The following is a 25,798-nucleotide window of genomic DNA, read 5'->3' on the forward strand; positions in this document are numbered from 1 at the left end:
TAATTCAGGTTCTCCATCATCTGGATTTTTTGCTTCTGGTCTTGCCCCTGTAAACCCATCTGTGCATAGTGGCTTGGGTGGTCATTTAAAATATGTGAACCATATCAAAAAATGTTACTTGACCGCTTAAAAATTTCCAGTAGTTTCTCCTTGCAGTGCTGATGCCCTTTATCCAAAGCACCCCAGGACAACGCCTGTCGTCAAAGTTGGGTTTACTGGCTTGTTGCAATGAGGGAGACAGCAAGCAGATCAGGGGGCACTTTGGGGTAGTCCAATAAGGAAGTATTAGCAGGAATTTGTTACAGAATTTCACCTTGTGGAGTGCGTTTTGGGGAGAAGTCAATGAAGCACACTTTTGCTCTGGGTTGGTGCAGTCAGAGGCGGGGCGGTTCTGTGATTCGATCATGTTATTTAGGAGGAGATGCCCTTTGTTATCTATGTGGAAACACTAATCCCAAGTTCACTTCTGTCAGAGTTGGTTGTAATCCTTTGCCTGTATCACCTCTCCACACATAATTTTAATATTAGTGGGAGAGAAGAGTGATAGCCCCCAATGTCCAGAGTTGGTCTGATGTTCACAGCTGGACTGTGAGATTATATGACCAGGTGGTCTGAGGCTCATAGCCAGTTAGCCTAAACAACCTGAACTGTCTCATAGAAGAATAACCTCACACAAAGTTACCCCGGGGCCATGATAAAGGAAACAAAACAAGGCCACCTCATAATTCTGTCTAATCACAGGTCACTGTGCCACCCACTAACTACTCAGTCATGGCATCAATTGCCCCCACCTTCTGACAGCATCCTGTCTGGAGCAAACCTCGGCTTCCTTAGGCGCTCCCCCAAATCACCCAACCAAAGCTAAATCCTGTTCTAGGTTCTTTCTGTCTCACTGAGATGCCCTGTAGCTTCCTATGATGTGTGTTATTCCTCATTGCAACAAGAGATGACCGTCAACTACCGGTGTGTTTCTCCTGGCGTCATCAACTCACTTCTCTAGTGTCATCTGAGCTTCCGTCAGGGTGAGCAGTGTCGAACATGCCACATACTTTTGTCCAACAAACTCAAGAGTCTGGAGACTTTGGCTAGAAATAAATATCAAGTTTATTCAAGGGTCTCAGAGTTTGTAAGTTGGAACACAGGTAGGCAAAACCCAGGAAGTGTTCCGAAAAAGAAAACTTAGGCGTTCTCATAGTAAAAAGTGCCTTCTTGAGAACAATCAGTCCTGCATTCTTAGCCTTAGGGTTGGTCCAGGACAGTTAGCAGTCAGATGTCAGGCAGTCTGGGTGATGGATGCCAGGTGGTCTAGAGCAGGGGCTCCAGGAGGTCTGGTCATGTCTGGTGGTCTGGATATGCGAGTGCTTCAGGGGGTATTCAGAGGGTTAGCTGGAGGTCTGGTGTCTGTCCAGATGTATATTTAGGCATTGAGAAAGAACTGGACATTTCAAAACATTTTAGTTTCCAGGCTGGTCAGGTCAAGAATAGAGTCTTTCCTCATGCCTCAGCCTTCATACTGTTAATAATTTTAGCATCTTGGTGAAAGTGACTCCATTTTATATATTCCCTATCTTTACTCTTTCCTTATTCCCCCCCCCCGTTTTTTTATAAAGATTTTATTGGGGAATTGGGGGAGGGAACAGCATTGGGGAATCAGGGAAGGGGAACAGACAAGTTGCTGTCCTTTTGTTCTTCAGTCTAGTTGTGGAGGACGTCACTTCACTGGCCCATGTTGGTATTGTGGTCATTGCGCTCTTCTGGGCAAGGCAGTCACTCGCCAGCCACTGGGCAGCCACGGCAGCTCATGCTGGCTGCCGGCCACTCACGGTAGATTACGGCAGCCCACTGCAGCCCCACTGCAGCCTACCCCATCGCTGGCGACTTACGGCATCCCAGCTCCAGGTCGAGCTGTTGTTCACCATCTTAGCTGTAGAGGGCACAGCGTCACTGACCCTCATGTGGGATCTGAACCGGGGCCCTGCTGCTCAGAGCTGGCGTCCTAAGTCAACTCTTAACCAACACACCACTTGGCTGGCCCTGTAACACACAACATTTTAAGATAACATTGTATTAGAACATTTCAGATTCTTAGAAATTTTATATAATTTCTAGAACATTTATTTTAATAACATATGCATACAAATGCATCATAATTATTTATTTGACAATGCTTCCCATGTAATTTTAGCATATCAAATAGACTTTAATATCAAATAGCTTAATTTCCCCTTTTTATAAAGAGAGAGCATTTCCTTTGAAATGTTTCAGGAATCCTTCTGAAACGTGTCAAAGTTATATTAAAAGTTAAGAAAAAAGACTTTAATTTTGAATTTTGGAAAGTTTGTCAAGTGTATCAAAAGTTTTAAAACATTTGGTGAAGTGGGATCACAGGTTAAAATAATTATCTATTTAATCATGGTGACAAAGACTTTATAAGCAAATATAAAATACAAAAATCTTTGCTTTCACTTTATGATCTCTTATTAGAGCATACCAATAGTATAGGAAAACTTTGCACTTTTGACAGAGAGAGAAAACCAAATTCTAATTTTGTATCAATGTACTTTTGATATTGAAATAAAGTTAGCTTAAATAAATCCATCCCAATCTTAGCTTGACCATACATAAAATTCCTTTCTCAAGATTTCTGTTCCACAAACTGACAACTTTCCTTGTCCCTCTTAATTTGTATCTTTTCATGCATTCAAAAATAACCAACTTATTAGGACAAACCACTTTAAAAATTTTCTCTCAAAAATGCATTTCTATACCTTGTACCTTCTTTTACTGAAAACACGCATTATTTCCTTCCATATTAATTTGAATTATTAACCTTCAGAAACCTTAATTTCTAATGACAACTAAAAGTAACCAATTAGCATTCTTTAGATTGGCAAATATATTAATACATTTCATCACCTCTAGAAACATGGGTTCTTTTACTGGAGAATATATTTCATAATTCTTAGAAACATGTGCTTCTTCATGTTTCTAAAAACAAAATGTACTCATTAAGAGATCCAAATTTGTCTTTTAGTTTCTCTGTTATCAAAAGTAGATAAATTTAGACTTCTTTAATAATTAATTGTTTCAGTATTTTATCTTCTTTGGGAATGATCTAGATTTTCAATGAATTTAACTTGACCCATCGTTAACGTACCTTGGCAAACTTCTGAGGTTTCAAGTTACCAAATGATTGGGAAACTATTTAAGTAGACATTCAATACAACATAAATATTGCTGAAAAGCTTACCTAAAATCTTTTAATCTCATCTACATCTATTTATTTTACTTGTTCTCAATATTTATGTTTAGGTTACTTATGAAAATTTCATCACACAGAGTTATTTTTCTTGCTGACAAATTTTGAATCAGAGATAACATGAACTTATTTGACTAATAAACATCGGTAGAATAAAAGTATTATACTTAATTCTGATAACTCTAAAGACATTCTTATTTCACCAAACCAAACTCAAACCAGCTTTAACATCAAATATTTTCCCAGATTATGTGATCCAGAAAAGCACTTTGGGTTAGCTTCTATTATATTTTTGAGAACTTTGTATATAAATACTTAATTCCTTTAAGCCAATTAAACAGAGCTCTTTTACAAATTAACAATACCATCCAAAGGTAGAAAATACAACACAATACACATGAACATACAGACTGATGCAGAGACCTGATAGTTTCGTTTTAAAAATTTTAGCCATGAGACAGATATGATAAGTCAAAAACCCACTAATTCATCAACAGTTGGAATAAGTTAAGTTTATTCTAAGGTGTTTTTTAAATTACTGTTTGTGGAGAAGACAATTAAGATTTGTTATTTGTTCTTGACAAGGAGCCTTGGAGTCAGAACAGCAGTTTGTGCTTTAAAAAATGTGTTTCTTTTATTTCCCTCCAGTCTGAGGAGCTGAGGACGGTAAAGCTAGGTGGGCTTTGAGCTGCTTCTAGAGGAGCATTTTTGGTTTTGCAAAGATTTGTAAGATAAGGACAATTGCTCTAATTCCCCAAAAGAACTGGGGTGTAACCTAAGTGACCTCATGGATTGATCTACCTGTCCATCCTAATTTGTTTCTTTCCCTCTGGGTTTATAGTTTTATTTTAGCTTTGGGGAGGAGGGTTTCAAATTGGTTTTTTTTTTCTATCAAGCTTTGAATCTTTAGCTTCCAATTTTGTCAAACTTTTGATCAAAAAATTATCAGATACTTTCAAATATCTTGTCAGATTTCAGCTGGGACAACAGTAAATATTTTTAGCAGTATTAAACAATTCCACAGACTCTAGAGGGTGCACAGGTTATTATCTTCCAGAGTCACGTCTTCTGATGGCCAAAAGAAAGAACTGACAGCCTGCACGTTCCAGGCAGGCAAAAAGTCAAGCTGAGCCTCAGGGCGCAGGCAATAGCTATCCCTGGGAGAGATAACTGTACGTTGGTTTTATAGTCTTTTGTTTTAGGTACCTCTTATATCTTTATTTTCTACTAGCCTACTACAGAAGAGTCTTGCTTTAATTATCTGCTCAGATGATCAAAGTTTCTTTTAGGATCTTTTTAGAGCTGTTTTTTAAAAGTTATTTTGTGTTCTAGAAGCTTCTGTAAATCAAAGAATGCATTCCATTGTGCCCTGAGAGGTTTGGAATTCCCTCCAAAGAAGGGCTGGGGGTGGAGGTGGGGGGAGGGGAGGTAGACTGAAAACAAAGTTTTTCCTCATTGGCCATCAGAGTTTTAAATTATTTCGGCTAAGCTGATCCATTTTATTCAAAAAGCAGAAAAGGAGGGACCAAAATGTTTGTACATATAACTAGCTAGAGTTCCCAAGGAAGGAAATTTGGGGGGCTTTCACAGGGTGAAGATCCCATGTTAAAGATAAATTCTTCTGATAGCTGTTACAGCTGGACAAAAAAAACCAAAAGAGATGTCAATCAAAAGCCCCAGGCAGTCTGTTTGGATAGATACCTGTCTAGTGAGATCCAAGTAGTTTGTGGGAGGCTCGGGCTGGACAACAGGTTTACAGGACTTATGCCTGTCTTTCCCTATGAAATTTCTTTCTTTCTTTCTTTCTTTCTTTCTTTCTTTTTTTTTTTTTTTTGCGGGGGGTTAAGTGTTTATTAAACCAAGCTTTTAAATTAGATCCACCTCTATAGTCTGTAAACAAACACAGTATACATGGAAGTAAAAGGCACTTAGGTTAGAACTAATGGAAAAACGAAAGTTCCCTTTGTACACGGTACCTTACTATGCTTTTGGCTGATGCCACAGGGCCATGTTATAGTTAAAGACTTAAATGAAAAACCAAGGAGTTTAGCTCAACTCCACTGCTGGATGGATTTCAAGATAGGTATTTGTTCCACGTTATAGTAGATTAGATTATAGCAAGGCAACAGTGTAGTTGTTTACATTCACAGATTGGCTGAAATCGTACAAATTAAGCTTCTCTTCTGAATATCTCCCTTCCCATTATCATAATTAGTAAGAAATATGAATTAAAATAGATGATAGACCACAGGTGGTTATAAAAATAGATAACTCATAGAGTAATAAATATCTGTAGTTAGAGTACAAACTTATAAAATTTGCTTTTTTCCATAATGTGCAGAATATCATAAGTATGTTCAAGAGGTACAGTCAGCAGACCTCCGAGTGGTTAGAGCATCTGTAAAGAAAACATACTCAAGTTCAAAACCAAGAGCAGGAAGCTGAATGCTGATGAGAGGACAGGAAAGACATTAAATAAATCCTAATTTCTCATATCTGATTGTCCTACTTAACAGACACCACAATTAGCTTTTGCCCTTTAGTTGCTTAAAAAGTAACACTTTGTCACCTATGTACAAACTTTTAAAAACATTAATCACTAGACAAGCAAAATTGATTAACTTAGTAGTGGCACTAAAATCAATGAAATCTGTAGCATTTTGTGTGCTTTCACATACTTCTGTGGATGGGGTTTTATAGTGCCCCTCAAATGTTTTGGATAGTTTTTTAAATTCCCACAAAAATCTATTCTATAATCATTTCAGATATAGAAGGAAAAAAGTCCCAAACTGGAAAATAAAGAAGATCAAAATCTCACAAAGCGACTGAAAATCCATGAATATATACGTGACATTCATAGGTTCCCTTAACATTTTATCAAGTGCTATGCAAGGTAATTGTAATGCTATCCCGAAACCAAACTCATTTAAGAAGATACAGTGATTCCCATTCTAATTCTAGAATTAAAAGCACTTATTCCACATAATGTGCGTTTCAGCAACGTTAACATCTACTTGGTTGTACTTGTCGGTGTCACCTTAAGCTTCATCAAAGTCTCATGGCAGACCTGAATTGTAAAAGTTCAGCACTAACACTACCACAGGTAGTTAGTTATTCATCCTAATTTCTTACAGGGAGGGAAGGGTATAAGCTGTCCTAAGGTCACCTCAGCCTAGAACAGTGTCCCCTGGAAACTTGGGCAAGCTTCCTTGCCAAAAAAGGTCTCCATAATCGAATGCATTTGGGACTAGCTAGGTTAAATAAACAGGTTCCACCAACATACAAACATACATTCTACACATTTCAGAGGGGTATGCAGACGCAGCTTTTCCCAAACTCACTTGACCTTGCCAGGGGACATCCAGAAACACCACTGGGTCCCAGGACACTGGTTTCCTATGGAACATGGTTTGAAACATGCCAATCTCAAGTAAATGTTCTAAAGTAGTGGTTCTAGAATTCACATCCGAAATGCATGGAAGGCATGTTAACGCATAGATACCAGACTCCCCCCCCCCATTCAGGGGTCTGCGTGGAACCTGGGAACCGGCATTTCTAAGAGACGTAGAGTGAAGCTGATGGAGTGAGGGCCACACTTTAAGTGGTATCCGTCTAGACAACTACCCCACACAAATCTCAGCTGCAGGGAGCCCTCCTATGGCCTCAGGAAAGGTTGCCTACGGCATGTGCCACAACCAATTCGCTGGAGGTCAAATCAGCCCAATGACATCTGAGAAGATCCCAGGGCACCTTGGGGGGTGGGGGAGTGGAGGTGCACTAAACTTGACTCCTGGCTCTGCCCTTCCTCACCAGGTGACCAGGCAGTGACTGCATCTTAAATAAGGAACAGTAGCAGCCCCCCTCTCAGGGGACCTGTGACACTTAAAGGAAATAATGTTTGCACAACAGTACTACCTAACAAAAAGCATCATACAAGTGTGGTTAATGAGAAGATGTCAGTCAGGGCAGGAAAATCCCAGATGAGTTTTCTGTCTCCTGCCACTGCTGAGTCTTTATGAAAGCACATTCTGGCAGCTAATGAAGAGAAAACAGGCTAAAGATGCAGAAAACTGCAGTGAGAGGAAATGAAAATTATTTACCTAATTAAAAATACCTAATTGTTAAAAAAAAAAGATCAACTCACGATTGAAGTGGTTAATTATGCTGGCTTTGAGATAGTGTTTAAAAGTTACAGTATGTTGATCTTTGGACACACTCTTTCATTCTACCATGTTATTAATGCTGGTTAAATTGTAACATCATGAGAAAAAAAATTCCTTCACTCAAATACATATGAGGTAGATCTAAAAAATTCAGCTGAGATCGTTCCAATCTTACAAGCTACCACAGTGGGAAAAAGTGATCTTTAAAAAAGACCTTTAATTTTGGTTCATAGAAATATCCACAGAATGAGAAATGAATACACACTCACACGTTCACAGGTGCGTGTCTAGCTGTTGCCAGTACATCTTAGCCAATGAACCGCTCTCGCAGTTCAAAAACACACCTGTAAAAATTCATATATATCCATGATGGGATTACAGTCAAACAAACATCTTGTTGCCAAGTCCCAGTTTCCATTTGAACCGAAAAGACTGATTGGAAAGGCAGAACTTTGCTGGACTCATTGCCTGATCCACTTTATATATGCTCGGGATGGCTCTGGAGACAAGACAGCATCTCTTGAATGGGTCTGCCTTCATAGCAGATCTGATATATGGCAGTAAACAGTGGAAACTTGTCAATCAACCTCTTCTGTTTGAGGATGCAGTGCACTTCAGCAGACGTCTGAGGTCCTTGGAGATTCTGCCCATTCAGCATCTCCTTCTCCAAGTCTTCAATGGTCTTTCCAGTCTTAGCAAAGGCCTCTGCCACCCTGCGGTTCCGGCCCCCGTAGTAGGTGGTGATGAGGTTGGCTTCGCCGCAGCTCTCCAGGAAGGTGGCTGTGGACACCTGGGCCTTGCAGAAGATCCTGGCAAAGGTGATCATTTCCATGAGCCCCAGGCGGATGACGGCAGCTTTGGTGTTGTCTCCACTGCAGAGACCATCACAGAACCCGGCTCCTACCGCTACGATGTTCTTAAGAGCACCACAGAGTTCAACGGTGTCAGCATCGTCAACCACCGTGACGCGAAAATTTGGAGTCTGCAGAAGCTCTTTGAAGAGAAGGCCATTCTTCATGACTTTGCTGCCGATGGTGGTCTCGCAGAACTTCTCAGCAGCCACCTCATTGGCAATGTTGGCTCCCATCAGTACACTGATGTCAATGCCCATCTTCTCTCGGATGATGTCGGAAATGAGCTTCAGACCCTCCAGGCCCTCATCTATGCCCTTGATCAACGTGATTCCTGGAGCTTCCTTGGGCACTCGCCCGGTGACCTCGTCGCAGGTCCGGTGGATGAACTGGTGGGGAACGACAAACACCAGCAGATCTGCATCCTGCACGGCCTCGCTGAGGTTTGAGACTGCAACCACATTTTCTGGCAGCTTGTGTCCAGGGAGATATTTTACATTTTCATGGTCATTATTTATGATGTCTGTCAGCTTTCTTTCATTAACTGTTTCTTCAAAGACCCACATCTTGACCGTGGAGGCAAACTTGTGAAGATTCTTGACATTATTACCAATTATCTTTGCAACAGCTGAACCCCAGTTCACAATGCACACTTTTAGGGGCGATGCTGCCATGCTCAGGCCGAAATGCAGCAGCCCACCGCGTGCCTCTCCCGCGGGCGGCTGAAATTTCTTTCTTATTAATCAGCTGAGGAAGTTTCCAAACAAAGAGTTTAGATTTTTTTGTGTGTTTAGTTCAGAATTTGCTTTAGTTTCAAATTTGTTTCTTGAAGGGAGGCTATCTTTGAACCTTTTAATTTCTTAGGGGGCCTCTAAATATTAACTGAAAAAAATGCTTCTCATTCAGCTTGTTTAACATACCTAAGATTTTCTAATTGTGCACGTAAATATGCAAAATTTGGAATCTTGAAAGATACCCCGAGTGGCCACTGTAATTTCAAGTTGTCCTTATCAGAAGTCCATCAAGACAAATATTTAGCAGAGGATAGACCATAAATCCAGGTGGCATTACAGAATGGGGCTGTCCTTCCATAACAGACTTAGAAAGAGGGCACCCCATTACAAAAAACTGGTATGAGAGGACCCAAGAATAAAAACTCTGAACCAAAGGAGGGAGGTTTGGAACCAAGAGACTCACCCCTGGAATCTTGGTGCCCTCAGGGAGATGACACAGCACAAAGGGCTGAAGCAGAAACCTTGCTCGAATCCAAGGGCAGCACTGGAATTAAAGTGGAGAGTTCTTCAGATTCCATGACCCTGGCACCATATGTCAAAGGGACTCATTGAGTTTGGAGGCTTTGGTTAGATATAAATACAGATGTATTCAAGGGTCTTAGGGTTTTCAATCTTGAAACACAGGTAGGCAAAACCCAGGAAGTGTTCCAAAGAAGCGAACTTAGGTGTTCTTATAGTAAAAAGTGCCTTCTTGAGAACAATCAGTCCTGCATTCTTAGCCTTAGGGTTGGTCCAGGACAGTTAGCAGTCAGATGTCAGGCAGTCTGGGTGATGGATGCCAGGTGGTCTAGAGCAGGGGCTCCAGGAGGTCTGGTCATGTCTGGTGGTCTGGATATGCGAGTGCTTCAGGGGGTATTCAGAGGGTTAGCTGGAGGTCTGGTGTCTGTCCAGATGTATATTTAGGCATTGAGAAAGAACTGGAAATTTCAAAACATTTTAGTTTCCAGGCTGGTCAGGTCAAGAATAGAGTCTTTCCTCATGCCTCAGCCTTCATACTGTTAATAATTTTAGCAGCTTGGTGAAAGTGACTCCATTTTATATATTCCCGATCTTTACTCTTTCCTCGCTTTCCAGCAGCCAAGCCTTGACAAATGCTGCTGCTTCTACCCAGAGTGTTCTTACCCACTCCTCCCTTTATTTTTTCCTGAGTGCAAAAATCCTAGTCATTTTCAAAGCCTAGCTCCCTCCTAGAGTGCTGCTTAGGAGCAGCTCTCGCTAATCCTTCCTTCCTCTGGGTTCCCACAGCTCTTTGGGGTACTTATGGTATTTCTAACCACAGTTCTGTCACAGTTGGTTGTATACCTGTTGTCTTTCTCAGGAGACCGTGAGTGTTTCCTGGGCAGGGAACTATCAGCTCTCTGTGCCTCTGTTTCTTCCGTTGTAATGTGAGGATCTGTACAGACCTCCTAGGGTTCTCGTGAGGGGTAAATGAGTTAATGCATGTAAAGCAATTAGACTGATGCCTGGCAGAGAGTAAACACCATATAAACGTTTACTGTCGTTCGTATTCACTTCTGTATCCTTAATACTGGACCTGAGTCGATGTAATATGTATTGCTGTTGAATTTGGTTGGAGTGGGGCCGGAAACTTCCCAATGACGAAGCCTTAGAGCTGAGGAGCAGGCTGCGGTTTCTTTTTTAGTGACTTGCTAAGTTATTTATGTAACTCCCATCCCTCCCTCCACCCCAAGCTTTGGGGATGGGAGCCAGAGCCTGTTAAGTAAGAGAAGGAAAAGTAGTCCTACACTTTTACCTAGCGGTGTGGCGGAAGGATTGCTGTGACCTGAAGAAAAAGACACCTGCCTCAGAAATTTATTTTTACAAATCTTCCCTCAGTCCTTTGTTGAAATGACACTCATCATTTAAAGGAAGGAGTAATATATGTAACCATCACCTCAGAATGCGTCCCACTTTCCCCATAATATCAGGGGAGAGATGGAATATAGGACCACCAAATTATACAAGAGGTGGGGGTTGGGGTGACGAGAGAAGGCTGGGAACAGAGCTTCCAAAGGCTTAATGGAGGTAAGGGCGTGCTAGAGAACACTGGATGCCAGGGTGAAAGGGACGTACGCGGAGATACCGTTTCCTGAGACGAGGTTGGTCTAATGGAGAAAGCAGGCAGGTGCCGTGGGGAGCACCCCGGACTAAGATCTAGTTTTCATTCTGCTTTCTGGCTGGGACATGAGGGCCGATTACTGAACCTTTCTGGCTCCCTGGGCTGTGTTTAGTGACGGGATAGAACTAAATGAAGTTTGAGTCTCTTCCTGTATTGAGGAGGGTGCTGGTACATGGCGGGATGGCTGTAAGTCTAAATGCATGCTTTACCACATTCCGGGAGGTGCCTTGGTTTGCATGTTTCCTTGGTTCTCGAGAGAGAGCCTGCCAGGCTTCTCCAGAACTTGTGAAAGCCATCTTCTGGGGGTAGTAAACAGCCCACGTCTTAACTCTCCAGAAAGGGGGATGGCCCTGGAGGCTGTGTGTGAGACTGGGTCCACCTCTAATGCACACAACAGGGTGAAGCCTAGGCTGTGACAGATGGATCCTGGGAGGCAATGGGTTTTTCTCTGAGATACTTACAGAGCTCTCTCTTCAGTCAAAAGTCTTCCATTGGTGCAAGCTACTTGGGACATTAAATATACTTGACATTTGCATGTCGTTTGCAAGCACTTTCAGACACTCAATTTGTCTGAACCATGTAACGACCCATGAAGTTAGTATGTCATTCCCAGTCCCTAAATGAGGAAGCTCAGAAAAAAAAGTGACTTGTCCCAAAGTTTGGAAACTTAATAGGGTTTGCCACAGAGCAAGAGTTGGTACAAGTCTGTACGGGCATTATCCAAGGGAAGCAAATTAGAGAGGAAGGATGAATTTCAGAATGAGATGACCTCAACTGCTGGTGTCCCATGGTGGTGGGGAGTGCAGTGAGTCCTGGGGCCAGAACTAGAACTCCAGTCCTGTCACACATGAGTGGAGGGAGGGAGCTTGGACAAGTTCATGTTTATTCTCGTTTCCCTCGTTTGTGAGAGATCCCATCTCAGAGGGTTAAATGACACAAAATAGTGTTGAGATGCCTGACGTAATTGAGAAAATGCAGGGTTCCGCTTCATACGACCTTGAACATGTGGATAAAAACATATGACCTCTTAAGCAGTTTTTCATATTTTCCACAACTTAGTTTCTGCCCTCAGATTGACCAAATCTGGGCTAATCAGGGTTCTTCTGTCTGCCGAAGGCTTGACTGAGGGTCAAATACTTGAAATGCAACCGTATGTAAGGAAGCCTTCCCCTCTGCAGGCTGGCAGCTGGGTGCAGGGGCAGTGTACTTTGCTAGGCTGCCTGGCGTGGGGAGTTTCTCCCGGGGGCCTGGTGTCGTGGCGATTTACCCAGCATGCCTGACTGGACCTGCCCTGGCTGGGAGGATTACATTTCATCCAAGGGTGAAATCACTTGACATTCCCCTTGTTCATCCAAAAGTACAGAACAAAGAAGCAACTCATGGTCTTGCCAAGGTGAGATCTGTATTGTTAGCCATTCTTCCATCTTTTATTTTTGTTATCTGCCGAAATTCGATCAATCCCAGTAACAGGAGAATCACATGCACGTGAATTTTCTTACCTCACACCCCCCACACATTTCATCAAAAGATCAAATTATATTTTTACCGTCTTTCTCAGTACAACCTAGAACTCTATAACTTTTGAGTGGAGAGATGAAACTTGTATCACTTCCACTTTGTACTAACATTCAGAGGATTCATTCTTGGGTGTGATGCTTGAAGCTGAGGTGGGACAAACCATTCTTTTCAAATGGCCTGGCCTAAACACACACACATCAAATCAACTGAAATGATATCCAGATTCTTCATTTTCTCCTTTCCCCCTTCACCAATCCCTTTCTCATCTTGATGGAAGCCCCCTGCTTTCTGCATTTCTATTTTGATCCTCAATAGAGGAAGAAGGTGTTCCGCTACTTCCTGAGGAGGTGAGGATTCACCAACAAAAATCATTCTAAACAGTGTTTCAGCTTTGTCTCCCTGCAGTATTGACTCCTTCTCTCCCTGTCTGACCAGCAACGCAGTGAGTCATCCATTGGGCTTGAATCCACAGCAGCCTGAAATAACAGCAATACCAGGGCTATGACCTTACATTTTCCATTTTTATTAAAACTCTCACTTCCCTCAAACCCGATTATCTTAAAGCTAATTTTATTCCATGCTTGGCCTTTGAGTTTGTGCTAATCTGAAAATCTTTTCCAAATCACCCACTTAAATCAATGCAAAAAGACTTTATTATCAACACTCATCCATGCAATTCCTTGACAGATTCAGGAAAACTGACTCTCTACCCACAGAGAGGTCATTTCTGGAGACAGTGGCGTGGAAGGAATCCTCTTCACAAAATGAGAGTTAGGGACAAAGAACTAAATGTATGCTTTTAAATTATATACACACAGAATATGGTGATAATGTACACATTAACATATAATTTCTATGTATGTAAAAATATGATTCCCCAGAGATCCTATCCATGTACAGATCTAAGAAACAACTAAAATCTAAAGATCAAATATCTCTCGGGTTGTGGATGTTACTCAAAAAACATAGGAGTATACTCCCACAATGTCACTCTTATCCCCATGGGTACTGTTAAGACACACAGCTACAGCACTGGTCTAATTACTGTCAGTCCCTGAGTCATTCTGTTCCATCCATTTCAGATAAGCACGATGCAGTGTCTGCACGTTGAGACCCATACATCTTTGTCTTTATTATGATGGCTAGGTGCTCTTTCTCCCTTTTGTGACCTTTTTCTGAGGAGCTCCCCCACACTTCTTTTAAAGCAAACTGCAAGTTTCTTGAAGAAGAATCTGATCACAGCTCAGCACAGTGCTCACACACCTTATTTCTTCCCATTAGAGAGCTGGGACTTGTACCTTTTTCTGGACCCTCCGCCACTGCAAACACGCCTCTCATACTTAGACATTCCTTCACGTGCGACTCAGAGCGTAAGCCGTGCTCCAGATTTCGGACACTTCTGCAGGTGTCTGTGCTGCAACATCTGCTGAACAGAAACACAAAACGCTTGGGAGAGGGGCCACTCCTTTCAGATTTAGCGAGTTTGTAATCAATTAATTCCTGTTGAGAAATTTTTGTCACATCTTTCTCCATGAAACAAAAAGAGCCTAAAATGCTATTCAGATAAATTGAAGAGCTTCATGTTAATAGGCACTTTACCAATCAAAAATACTGCTCTTAAGCAGAAGAAACTATTTAAATAAGAAAAGCTTGAATGAAATAAACCTCTATGCATTCACTGGGGAAATATCTACCGACACCAAAATGACAGACGAAATAAAACCAAACAAAACCCCTAGGGGTAGCTGGACCCAGATGTTTATTATTTCCTCACTTTTCCTCTAACTGGGCAACTCTTTCCCATTCCTCTTCTCATGATTTCTCTTTATTTGGTACTCAGCCAACCACTGAGGCACAGCTAACACCTCCCGCCTCCAGGAAGACGGGATCCCTGCCCTCACTGAGCTCCTTCCTGTCACTGCCTACTTACCCCTGCGCCTTCCAATTCCATCCTAGTAGTGCCTTCTTATATGCATCCGACCTTGTTTCCATGTTGGAGAGCAGGGGTGTGCTTGCCCTGAATTGCCATAAATTCACAGCTCAGTCTTCTCATCACATGGACTTCAGTTTTGGACATGAACCCATGTGGGAAGGAACACAAGCTAAGTCACCCATTCTGTCTCATGCAACCTGTGGGAGCTAGAACCCTCTGTGACTCATGGTTCATTTAAGGATACAGAAGCCTCAAATAAGTAACCTAAATTGATTTGGGCCCCCAATCCAAGGTGTTGAGTTTTAGTTCATGCGTAGTGGGGAAATGGTACACCTGAGAGCCTCTGGATTCACACTTGCACCCCTAGTTCATAGGCCCAACGGCAAATGACCTTTCTCATCAGCGCCCTCATTTGTGGGTGGGCACTTTCGTACTGCTGTTCTCCAGAACATTAAACACACAGCCCTGGCCCTTTGCTGGGGAGCATGGAGGCTTTGCTACATATTGTTTCAGAATCACTGGCACTCCCACTGGCAACAGAGTGGGCCTCACCCTCTCCTCATGACTGAGTCCAGAGAATGTGCATGAAGGAGTTCTGTGACTTTTTAACTTTAGCAGCAGTCCAGCCATTGTCCTCAAATGCTTGGGTTACAGAGGCGGTGACATTGCATTGATTACAATAGGTTTGTAGTAACCTGGTATAAGCTGTGCCCGAGTCCCAACTCACAAACAGTGGACACTTGACAGCAGATGCCTTACAGCACACCCCAGCTTCCTGTTTGCTGAGCCTCATTTCTTCCCCAAGCAGAATCTTAAGATTCCCACTGCTCTCTTCTTTACCAAGTGTGGACAGATACTGCCTGTGACACTAAAACTGTGCCATTCAGGACATGCAGGGTAGTCCCCCGGTCCACGGGGTACATTCCAAGGTCTCCAGAGGATACCTGAGCTGCGGACAGTACACAACCTTCTGTTTTGTCTTACCAGTGAGAGCTTCACAATAAAAAAAAACCAACCTACAAGAAGGCACTGTACCAGAAGTTACGTGAATGTGATCTCTCTCTCTGATACCGGAGATGGCTAAGTGACTAACGGGAGGGCAGTGTACAGTGTGATGTTACACAAAGGAATGATTCACGTCCTGGGCGGGATGGAAGGGGATTTTACAAGATTTCATCATGCTGCTCAGAACGGTGCACAATTTAAAACTTATCAATTGCTTATTTCTAGAATTTTCCATTTAATATTTTTGGACCATGGTTGACCCCAGGTAACAAACTGTGGAAACTGAGGATAAGCGGGACTACTGGAAGGGGGTGTTCTTCAGTGCTAGGGATGGACTACGGGATACACTTCCCAACCGTGTGTGGCAGAGGTGCGGTGAGAGGTTCCTAACGAGGCCTCTAAAGGGAGGGGAACATGGGGCTTGGGAGGAGAAAGACCTGGGTGCGAACTCAGTGTGCCCTTTGCTAGGTGGGTAATCTTGAACAAGTTGATATATTTCTGAGAGTCGGTTATCTCATGTGCCAAATGGGAATAACACTGCCTCCCTCAACAGGGTTGTTGTGAGAATCACAATATACGTAACAGCCGCAGCACACTGCTTCAATATATAGATGCTCAATCAATTTATTATCCAAGAGTTTGAATTGGTTAAGAGTCCGTGAGTTTTAGTTCACTATTAAGTCGTCTCAGAAGAGTTGCCTAGGACTAGAGTTAACAATATACTTATTCTGAGAGGCTGTTAAATGTCTGCAGAGGTTACTCAGTGGGTAGAAAATGTTGGAGCACTGAGGTGGAAGAATGCTGCCCCCGCCCCCGCCTCCTTGTGGCCCCAACGCCCCCCCACCTCTGCCAACTAAGAGCCTGTATGTCCACTTGTCCATGTGTCCACCCCACTTCATGAAAATGCCTGTGGCCTTAAAAGGTTTTCAAAACTTTAGGAATGGGAAAGTGAGGCCTCAGAGGACTACGTATATTCCATTAGAAAAGCAGGGAAGAGAGAGAGAGGTAACTGCTACATTTTCTTGTCGTTAGCATTATAGTGGCCTCCACGTGCTGAGATCCCAGTCTGATGAGAGGAAATGACTCGAAGGTCGCGAATGGACCTCACGGTCCACTGTGAAAGCTCCTGCAGCACTTTTAGTCCCCACAGCTTCTTCTCAAAGAGCCCACCACCTCCAACAAGAGCGGGCATCCTGTCAGCCTCACTGGGGGGGACCTTGTGTTCCAGGATCGTCATGATTTCCTCCAGCTGATAAGCAAAGGCAGCAACTTGCAGTAGAAGGGTATGTATTGCTTGATGGAAGTCACCTTCAGCTGGAGTGAAATGCACCCGCTGGTCTTCTAGGAGCCTGGTCAACATGACATGGAAGGTGCGGTAAGCTTGGAGGTTCTCTTGGAGCCGCTCTGCCTCCGTCAGCTCACCCCACCGATCTGTGCTGGCCACCGGCACCCCATCCACCGAGTCCAGGTTGATGTTCTCGTTCAGGCCCTGATGCTTCGCCTGGCCGAGGATAAAGAAAAACATCACATCTCCTAGAATCGCCCAACATCCTCACTTTAATAACCACGGGTCCAGAGTAACTTTTCCTTCCCACTTCAAACTCCCTCCTAGACATTGGAATTTTTTACTCATACTGGAGTTTTAAATATTTTAAACATACTTGAAAGCACTGGCCACACCTAGGAAACCCTAGAATAGAGCCACTGTAGAGCTTTTTTCCCCGCCCTCTCCCAATGGTGAGGACAATCCTTTAGAGAATTCAGTGGCAACTGAAAAAAAAAAAGAAAAAAGGTACTTCAAAAACTCTGATGTCTTACCGGTGGGGCTGCATGAAGCTACTTCCCACAGGGTCTGGAGTATTTCCACAGCAGACCTTACATGGACTGATGGGGAGCGCCCTCTATCAGAAAACCAACCTGAACTCACGGTTAACTCCTTAAGAATAGAACACGTCCCCAAGTCCGCTGTGAAACTGCTAGGCATAGGTGAGCCTTCTATTTAGACCCCAAACACTTTTGATATAATTAACAAGTGGGTGGCTAATACTTTTTAGGAGAAATTGGTTGGGCTTATACCACTCTTCTCCCAATCCTATAAACCTTTCATTTACATAGCTCGGAAATTCAGAACAAAGAACCCAAACTTATTCTGGTAGAATTCAGATTGTAGGCAACCAAATTAGGAACAGCCTTCAAGACGTAGAGCCAACTCTACCTAGAAGCCTACGTACATTCTCTTACTTAAGGAACATGTCTCCTGAACAACCTGAAGAAAATAAGGTCATATGAGTTTCCTTAAAGGAAGGGGCCAAGTCAAATATGTGCTCAATATACAACTGATTGTATGATTAGAGCTTTCATAATCGGTAATGGGACTGGATCAGAAGAGATAAAGTGAAAACAGACAACAGAAAAATCGGCAACTTACGTAAGATTCCGTAAGAGCAGTCAGGTCTGAACGAATCTTCCTTGCTAGCCAGATAGAGCGGCTACAGAGGTCCCGGCGGTGAGGGGTCAGCAGTGGATGCTCTGTGAAAGCCATCCCCTAACTCAACTGTCCAAGGAAACAAGCGAGCTAGGTTTGCTTGTGTCTACACTGGTCCAAATAAGAAATGTGACTCCCAGACTAATCCACTGGGCATTCTCTCCTAATGGAATTGTGCACCCCACCCCCACCCGCCTGACTCAGAGGTGGCAGCAAATTCCTGGCTGTGGATTTTTGTGCCTGTGGAATCAAAGGCCCCTATTTAATCTTTTTTTCCTGCAGCGTCTGCCTCCATCTCTCTCCACCACTGAGTGCCTAGTGCACTTGTTTTTTATGTCATTGTTTTGCTTTTGCACTTAGCAACAAGGTCACTATCACACTAATCCTCATGACACCCCTGGCTAATGTAATCTATTTTATATACACACATATCAGTTCATTTTATTATCACCCTCCTTGTGCTCCCCATGTCCCTTTTCTTTTCTTGGCCTGGTATTCATTATTATTATTGATATAGCTGCCATTTATTAAGCACTATCATGGGCCAGACACTGTACTAAAGCCTTTATTTGATCTTTAGAATAATTCTGAGATAAGTATTATTTCTCCCATCTTACATAAGAAATTGAGGCTTAAACACATTAAATAATTTGCACAAAATCCAAATACTAGGCTCAAAATTTAAATACAGGTGTTTGATTCTACAGCTGTTTTCCCCACTGACATTCAAATTTCATTCTCTAGGTAAGTTCACATTTTGTTCAAGAAACAATGTTTATGTGAAACAAGTCCTTTAAAAATATAGCTTTTTTACTCCCATCCTTTTGCTATGTATTTAAAGTTTGTTTAATTTACACTGATTAAACACCAGCTAAAAAAGCATCCCTAATCTCAAGCACGGTGCCTTCCTCGTAGCTACAGGATGAGGAAGATACTGTTTAGGCCTGTTCTTTTCCAAAGAAACAGGAAACACCCAACCCTGACTTGGTAGCATTTCTAAGGCAGTCTCACTCAAGTGACAACATGCTTTTCTTTTTCTTCCTTATCACAGTCATACCACATGCTTAACAAAATTAGAGAATGAGTCGGGCTTTGGAATGAGGGCAAGAGTTTAAAAGCACTTGGAGAGTGGCTGTTCTGTTGCCTTTAACTCAGTAGGTTAGAGGATGATACTTATTAAGAGTTGCAAGTTTCACCCTCAAATGAATCAATTAGTCATAGGCTTTGCCTCTAAATAGAAACACATGCCTTCTCTGGGGCCAATTTCCATAGGTAAACAACAAAAGGAGGGATATAAGGAGAAAGAAATAGGGCCTGGGTGGCTGTCACAGTAGCCCTTTTAAGAAGACAGAAGGATTCTATTATTTTCTTTTTTAAAACATCAGTTCTTTTTAAAAAACTCATTGGTATGGACAATGAGTTTTATGAAGAAGCACTGATATTAAATGCTATCAGGGTTTTGCATTATCAGAGTGAAAGTAACCTCACAGGAACCTAAACATTCTCACTACTAGATTAACATGGCCATCTTTCCTAGTAGAAGGCTGTTGAAATACGGGTTTTCCAAATTTGCCAAATGTTCACAGGATCATATGGCATCTCAGCATTAGAAATCAAAACTAAATGGAGTGCAAAGTTTACCTGATTCTCACTCAACAAGAGCCAACAGTATCTGCCACATAAGACCTGCTGAGGGCACTTCTGATTTAGCAGCATCAATGTTTTCACCCTAGGACAACTGTAACTCAGCACAACCAAGGAAGACCAGTTGCTTCCATGAAGACAACTTTTATTTTTCTTCTTTACATATTTATTTTGGATATGCCTTACCTAGAGTAAGAGAAAACAAGGACTTGAAAAGCAGAGTATCCCTTTTATTATAATTTCTTTATACATAACCTTTTCAACCTAGATTCAGGTAACTACCTGTCTCTCCCATCAAAGGAGAAGGGTCCTGCAAATTACAACAGGCAAAAAGGCTTTTAGGAAATAAAATATTTTAAATTGATTCATTACAATTTTTCGATTTTTTCGAGTACATTGGAAAGTGGGAAAAAGACAGGAGGGAAAAATGGTATTTCAAACAACCAGACTGTAATAACCTCAGGTTTAATACACTCTTTATGTTTTTTCTCCAAACAGGTACAAAGGAGGCTCAAGTGCTCTATGTGGATGCTTTTCCATACCTTAATACATATATTTTTTACTCCCAGTAATCCCGGCCAGTGTTAAATCTGAACTCTCTGAAGCATATTAAGTCTCAATTATGCAAAATAACCCTGGGCAACCATAAACAAGGGGGAAGCACAGAAATAATGCTTGTATCTCAACTACATTTTCAGAATCTAGAACTGCCGATTAATTCAAGATGAAGAATACGCAGTGGGGAAAAAAGGTTACAGAATTTGAGTAAGAGTAGGAAATGCAGAATTTTAAGATTAAAAGAGCTCCTTGGAAAGACAATGAAGTAAACAGCATGAGCAGCAGAAAGGAAAAAGGGAAGAGGGTCCAGTATTAGTTTACTCATACCAACTCTTTCCGATGCTAGCATCCTTTTCCCAAAAAGAAAAAAGATAAACTCTGTGAGAAATATTTTGAAATGCATTGCAAACTGTTACAATAATTTATTGAAGCAAATTGTAGGCAAATGGTAGCTATGAAGAGGGCAAAAAAAAAAAAGAGGAGAAAGAACATAAAGTTTCTAATTATTAGAATTAACTAGTTGCTTTTGGTGGGGAGAGGAGTGTGAGATAGGGAAAAACATATTTTCCTCTATCTCAGTTTTTTTTTTTTAATGCAGTTTGCTTTTGTGTAGGTGGCTACAATACCTGATGACTAACCACTAAATGTAATTTATGGACACAAAGGATAAAATAAATGTGACAAAGGTAAATGTGGGGAATAGACGCTACCTAGTAAAACAGTACTAAATGGGTTTATATGCGTGGGGAACAACTTGGTTGTAGGCCCACCCAATTAATCGTACAATATTTTCAAATCTGTCCAACATACCACAGCCAACTCCAAATCCTTACTGTGGGCAGGGAGCATATTCTACACCCCTCGTATCCTTAGCCCATTTTCTACCCCCACGTTGGAGGGATGGCAAATCTGCAACACTCTGAAAAGAAACAATAGTGCATTTAAGGCTGTTCACTGTAGGTGTTTCACTCCCTCTTCCCTGGCATCCCAAACACTGACACTAGTGGGTGTAAAGTAAGCTTCTTTCAGAGATGACATTTTGTTACCCCTCTTTTGGGGGGGGGAGGGAATAAATCAAAGAGAAAATTGATAAACTTTTTAGTTTTAGTGTTTTTGAAAAACAAACTGTTCCTTATTTTGTTCTCAGCAAAACTTCATTCTTTCCAAAAGCCATCGCACATTTCTGACAAACAATGAATAGGGCAAGCCTTGAATTCCATCTTCTGAGGTAAACAGAAGGATAAAAATTGCCCTTTTAATTCCCTAAAAATGAGCCCAAATAGGTTTTTAGTCTTCTGGGAGTTAAGAACTTGTACAAAAACAATACCTGTCTTTCTCATGGACAGTAGTAATTAGCAATCTACCCCATGAAAATCCCGATCTCAAGGGAAGTGGTAATTCCCAGAATTTTAGGGAAAGCCAAAGCTATTACACAGATTATTAACTTTGTCTACTGAAGCCTTTCCTCTTCTGAAGCGTTATTAAAAGGGAAACAAAACAGAGCAATTTTCTTCGACTTAAAACTGTCTGGCTCAGACTATTCCTTCACTAATGGCAGTGTCCTTCACTAATTGGGAGCTGGAATGAACCTATGATAAAGTGAAGCAAAAACACAAACCAAGCAAGAGGCCAGAGTTGGACCAATAGGGAGGTATGTGTAAAGAAATGATGGGGCAAAACACAAACAAATTCACAAGAGAAAAATCTTTTATCTCTAATTCAGACCCTGAACGACCTTCCTCATCCCCTCAAAATTCCTAAATCTCAATGCTCTAAAAATTCACAGAGCGCTAACTAATTACCACGAACCTAACATTCTTCCCTAACAAGGCTTCTGAAAAAGCACTAAGCTACTGTAGTGATTTTGTTAGTGCTGAGGACCAGCTTCAAGGCCACTGGAGAGCTATGATTTTAGAGGCTGGCTGTGCTTCTTCAACCCTATTATCTTGCCTTCAAAAGTACCTCTTATAGAAAAGGACCCCATGTCAGAAAACCCACTCTCTCCTAGCCCCACACAAAATAGCAACAAAGACAAAAAAAAAAAATCACTTTCCGTTAATAAATAAGGAATCTCAGGTTCCACAACACAAAAACACACATGTTCAAAGTGCAAATTTCTGCCATTAGTCTGGGACTTGACTCACTGTCTCACTGACACGCGGCCCTGTCCTATGGTCAAAGAGACCTTAGAGAGGGCAGCCCCCTCCCTGGCAGGAGCCTGCTTCCAAGCAAGTGAGCGCCGCTGAGAACCACATGGAGGTGTTGGGAGGAGGACTGAGGTGCTGGGGCCGAAGGGGAGGGAGGTGGCCCCCATGTATCCTTCCTTTTCGAAACCCAGGGGGGACTGGAGAAAAAGGGGGTGAGAGATGTGTGCTGTTTTAACAGCTCACCCTGCTAAGGGGCCCTAAAGTGCCAAGTCAAGCTGCCAGCCTCCAGAGATTAGAATTATGTGATACTTTTCGGGTAAATGTCTGCAATGGGTAGAAGCCAGAACCACAGGGCAGCAGTAGAGGAGGAGACGGGGGTTAGAGGACAGTAATATACTAGTAAGAGTTAAAAGCTGACCCAGAGCACATCCGAGTTATAAGGTGGAAAAGGGGAGCTGCTGATGAGCAGGAAGTCTGCCTGGCTGGAACGGAGCGTGAGGACGACCCTCACTTTAAGAGCTTCTTTTTTGTCTACCTTTCTGGTAAAGGCAACATCAATTTTATAAAGGGGGCAATCGAGGGAGAAGAGGGGGTAGGGGTATGTGTGTGTGCTGTGATCCAAAATGGAAAGAGCAGGCCCTTCAGTTATTTTACTAGATTTTAAATGCTTTAAATTTTTTTTGTCCTTTTATCATTTAAGTACAAAGTCTGAGCTGTCCCAGTGTCCAGTCTTCCCTTCTCCTAAGGTCCAGTAGAGTCTGAATCTTCAATCAGAACCTCTGTGGTAGCACCGAGTATGTCCGAGTTCATGACCAGCCCTTCAGCGCCCCCACTGCTGCCACTGCCCACGAAGATCTTCCCATCAGCCATCAGGCTGACCCGTTCCGTCCCGCTGCAGTATGACTTTGACATCCCTTCCGCCTCTAGCAGGAGGCACTCTCCAGAGGTGGAGTTTCCCAAGGGCTCAGGAAGGAGAGGAAGGCCCTGACCATCCGCAGGCTGTGTCAGGGCCTCGGGGTTAGTGCCCAAGATATCAGTGCTGGTGATGAGGGCACCTGCGTTGGCGGCCAGAGCTTCGGCGATCAGCACCTCGGGGTGGCTTTTTGCTTTGTGCGCCACTACGCTGTCCTTCTTCTCAAATTTTTTGCCACAGATATTGCAAGAGAACTGGTAGAAGGAGTCTGCATCATGCTTCTTCATGTGCCAATTAAGGGATGCCTTTTGCCGACAAGTGAACCCACAGATCTCACATCTAAGGAGAGTGGAAGAGGAAATGGCTGGTCAGACAGAGAAAGAAAGAGAGCTCTTCCTCAGAGTCAGGGTGAGAATTCAGAGGTCACATATATAAGCAATAGTCAGTAACACACACTTCTTGTGAAAGGTTAGAAGAAGTTATCAGATGGAACACAACTGCTTTTTTTCTTGCTTGTTTGAAAGGCAGACAGAAGAAAAAGGTCACCAAGTAGCTCCCCCCAAAAAATGCCCACTCTAATCTGGTAAAAGTAAAGAACAGTGGCAGCTGAAGTGCTTATCAAGGGCTAACCCTCGGGGTGTGTGCATACTCCTCACCCCGACATTCACCAGCAAGTACTCACTGTAACGGCTTCTCCCCAGTGTGAATCATCCGATGCACTGCCAGGTTGTGGGAGCTCTTGAAGGCCCGAGCACAGTACTCACAGATATAATCCCTTTGATCTGAGAAGAAAGATAAGGTGGTCAGTATTCCATTTAATAGAATCCCCCTATTTTTTTTCCTGGTGGACAATAAGTGAGCAGATGATCAGGCAGTTCAATTTAGAGTAAAAGCAATACTGTTTTCAATGTATAAACACTTTGGATAAACAGAATTTTAAAAAGAAATATATAGTTTCTATCTTCTTTTTTTATTTTTTAGTCCATATTGTCAGTATCATAAGAACCTGTTTAAAAACAAGAAAAATAAAACCTAGATAGAAATATGAGAACTGAAATTCTAATTTCAATTTTACCAGTAATCCAGATCTTGATGAATTGTTTGGCAAGTAAACAACTACATTTTCCATAGATTTTATTCTTTAAGATTTTTTTCACATATTATGAAAGCTTAAACACTTATGGAGAAACAATCTGGCATTCAAATAACAAAAGAACTACAAGAACAACAAACGAATTTGGCATTTCCTAGAATAAAAGTGTGATCTACATCTAAAGTGGTAATCTTCTCTTCCGTTTCAGGTTTTAAAAAATGTTTCCCAAGATAAACAATTCACAGTTCTTGAAAGATGCAAGTTGCTGCTGTCAAATATATATATATATATATATATATATATATATATATATAGCACAGGACCTGTATTTATTTACCTTATTCTCCTGCCTCACATTTTCTGCACCACTCCACTACCGCCCTCTGTCATTTCACAAGCCCCCCAAATTTCATAGGATTTCGGATGAATTTCGTAACAGGGTGTGGAATCTCTGAGGCAAAGGAGTATCGTACGTAATTATGTCTTAATCACTTGGTTCACAAGACAGTAGACAAACAGATGCTCAGTATCTGTTAAATGACCACTACAATATCTATGCCTTTCACTTAAAATTACTACAAATAGAGTGAAAACACAAGGATAAGTTAAAAGGCAAACAACAAATTTAATCCTATACTTCATCCCAGTTCTAAAACTAAATGTGGGAGAAGCAAGTTTTTCTTAAGCTTGAATGTACTTAGGGATCACCTGGGGATCTTACTAAACGCAGGTTACGCTTCAGCAGGTCTGAGGCAGGGCCTGAGATTCTGTATCTAACAGGAGCTTAAGTGATGCCAATGCTTCTTGGTCTGAGGTCTACAGGATGATTAGCAAGGTCTAAAAATGCAGTCCTAACCCAAGGAGAATTCTTAGTATCTGCCACCAGGTCTGTCTACTTTCCCAGCTCCATAGGAGCATGGCTCACTGGTGAGGTATCCGTTTGCTTAAGTAAGTTATATTTTCTAAGGGTGTCCATATATACTAATTTAGAAAAGGAAAACTCGCAACATTGACATCATGCAATTGTATTAACCAAATAAAAATATTTGGAATGAACTGAATTCTGAAACAGTTTGTCATAGCAGGCTTGCGATAGTTAGCTAGAACAGTCTAAAAACCAGTTGTCAGAAAGTACTTTTCGGACCGGCCGAGCGGCGCGATGGTTAAGAGCTCGCTTGCGATTCCAGAGGGCCCCGGTTCGGATCCCACACATGAGGGCCAGTGACACTGCCCTCTACAGCTAAGATGCTGAACACAGCTCAACCTGGAGCTGAGCTGCCATGAGTCGCCGGCGACGGCGGAGGCTGCAGTCCCTG

General features: G+C 42.2%; 2 protein-coding genes and 1 pseudogene across 3 annotated transcripts in view; all 3 read right to left on the reverse strand.

Moving 5' to 3' along the window:
- Window positions 1–7,641: 7,641 nt before the first annotated feature.
- LOC109390021 (glycerol-3-phosphate dehydrogenase 1-like protein pseudogene) lies at window positions 7,642–8,947 on the reverse strand (annotated as a pseudogene).
- Window positions 8,948–16,241: 7,294 nt separating this feature from the next.
- CNTF (ciliary neurotrophic factor) lies at window positions 16,242–19,888 on the reverse strand. Its single transcript, XM_019656002.1, has 2 exons — window positions 18,071–19,888; window positions 16,242–17,143 (listed from the first exon to the last, which is right to left on the reverse strand). Exons 1-2 carry the CDS (start codon window positions 18,182–18,184, stop codon window positions 16,655–16,657), a joined length of 603 nt encoding a protein of 200 aa, XP_019511547.1. The 5' UTR covers window positions 18,185–19,888; the 3' UTR covers window positions 16,242–16,654.
- A 92-nt stretch (window positions 19,889–19,980) lies between these two features.
- The window catches only part of ZFP91 (ZFP91 zinc finger protein, atypical E3 ubiquitin ligase), a 38,505-nt gene continuing 32,687 nt past the window's right edge, over window positions 19,981–25,798 (reverse strand). For both annotated transcript variants that reach the window (XM_019656004.1, XM_019656003.1), the window contains exons 9-13: window positions 25,516–25,545; window positions 25,139–25,168; window positions 24,719–24,729; window positions 24,072–24,218; window positions 19,981–23,728 (exon numbers count right to left, since the gene is read on the reverse strand). In XM_019656004.1, coding sequence (XP_019511549.1) covers window positions 23,218–23,728; window positions 24,072–24,218; window positions 24,719–24,729; window positions 25,139–25,168; window positions 25,516–25,545 — 729 coding nt within the window. In that variant the 3' untranslated portion in view covers window positions 19,981–23,217. The remainder of the gene's footprint in view (window positions 23,729–24,071; window positions 24,219–24,718; window positions 24,730–25,138; window positions 25,169–25,515; window positions 25,546–25,798) is intronic.

This window comes from Hipposideros armiger, unplaced genomic scaffold, assembly GCF_001890085.2.
Source record: "Hipposideros armiger isolate ML-2016 unplaced genomic scaffold, ASM189008v1 scaffold_253, whole genome shotgun sequence".
Classification (NCBI taxonomy): Eukaryota; Metazoa; Chordata; class Mammalia; order Chiroptera; family Hipposideridae; genus Hipposideros; species Hipposideros armiger.

Excerpts from the sequence above, each read along its gene's own strand:
- CNTF (XM_019656002.1), bottom strand. The coding sequence starts at position 18,184 with ATGGCTTTCACAGAGCATCCACTGCTGACCCCTCACCGCCGGGACCTC. Across the intron at positions 17,144-18,070 it reads CTGCTCTTACGGAATCTTAC|GCGAAGCATCAGGGCCTGAA; the intron begins GTAAGTTGCCGA and ends ATCCTCGGCCAG.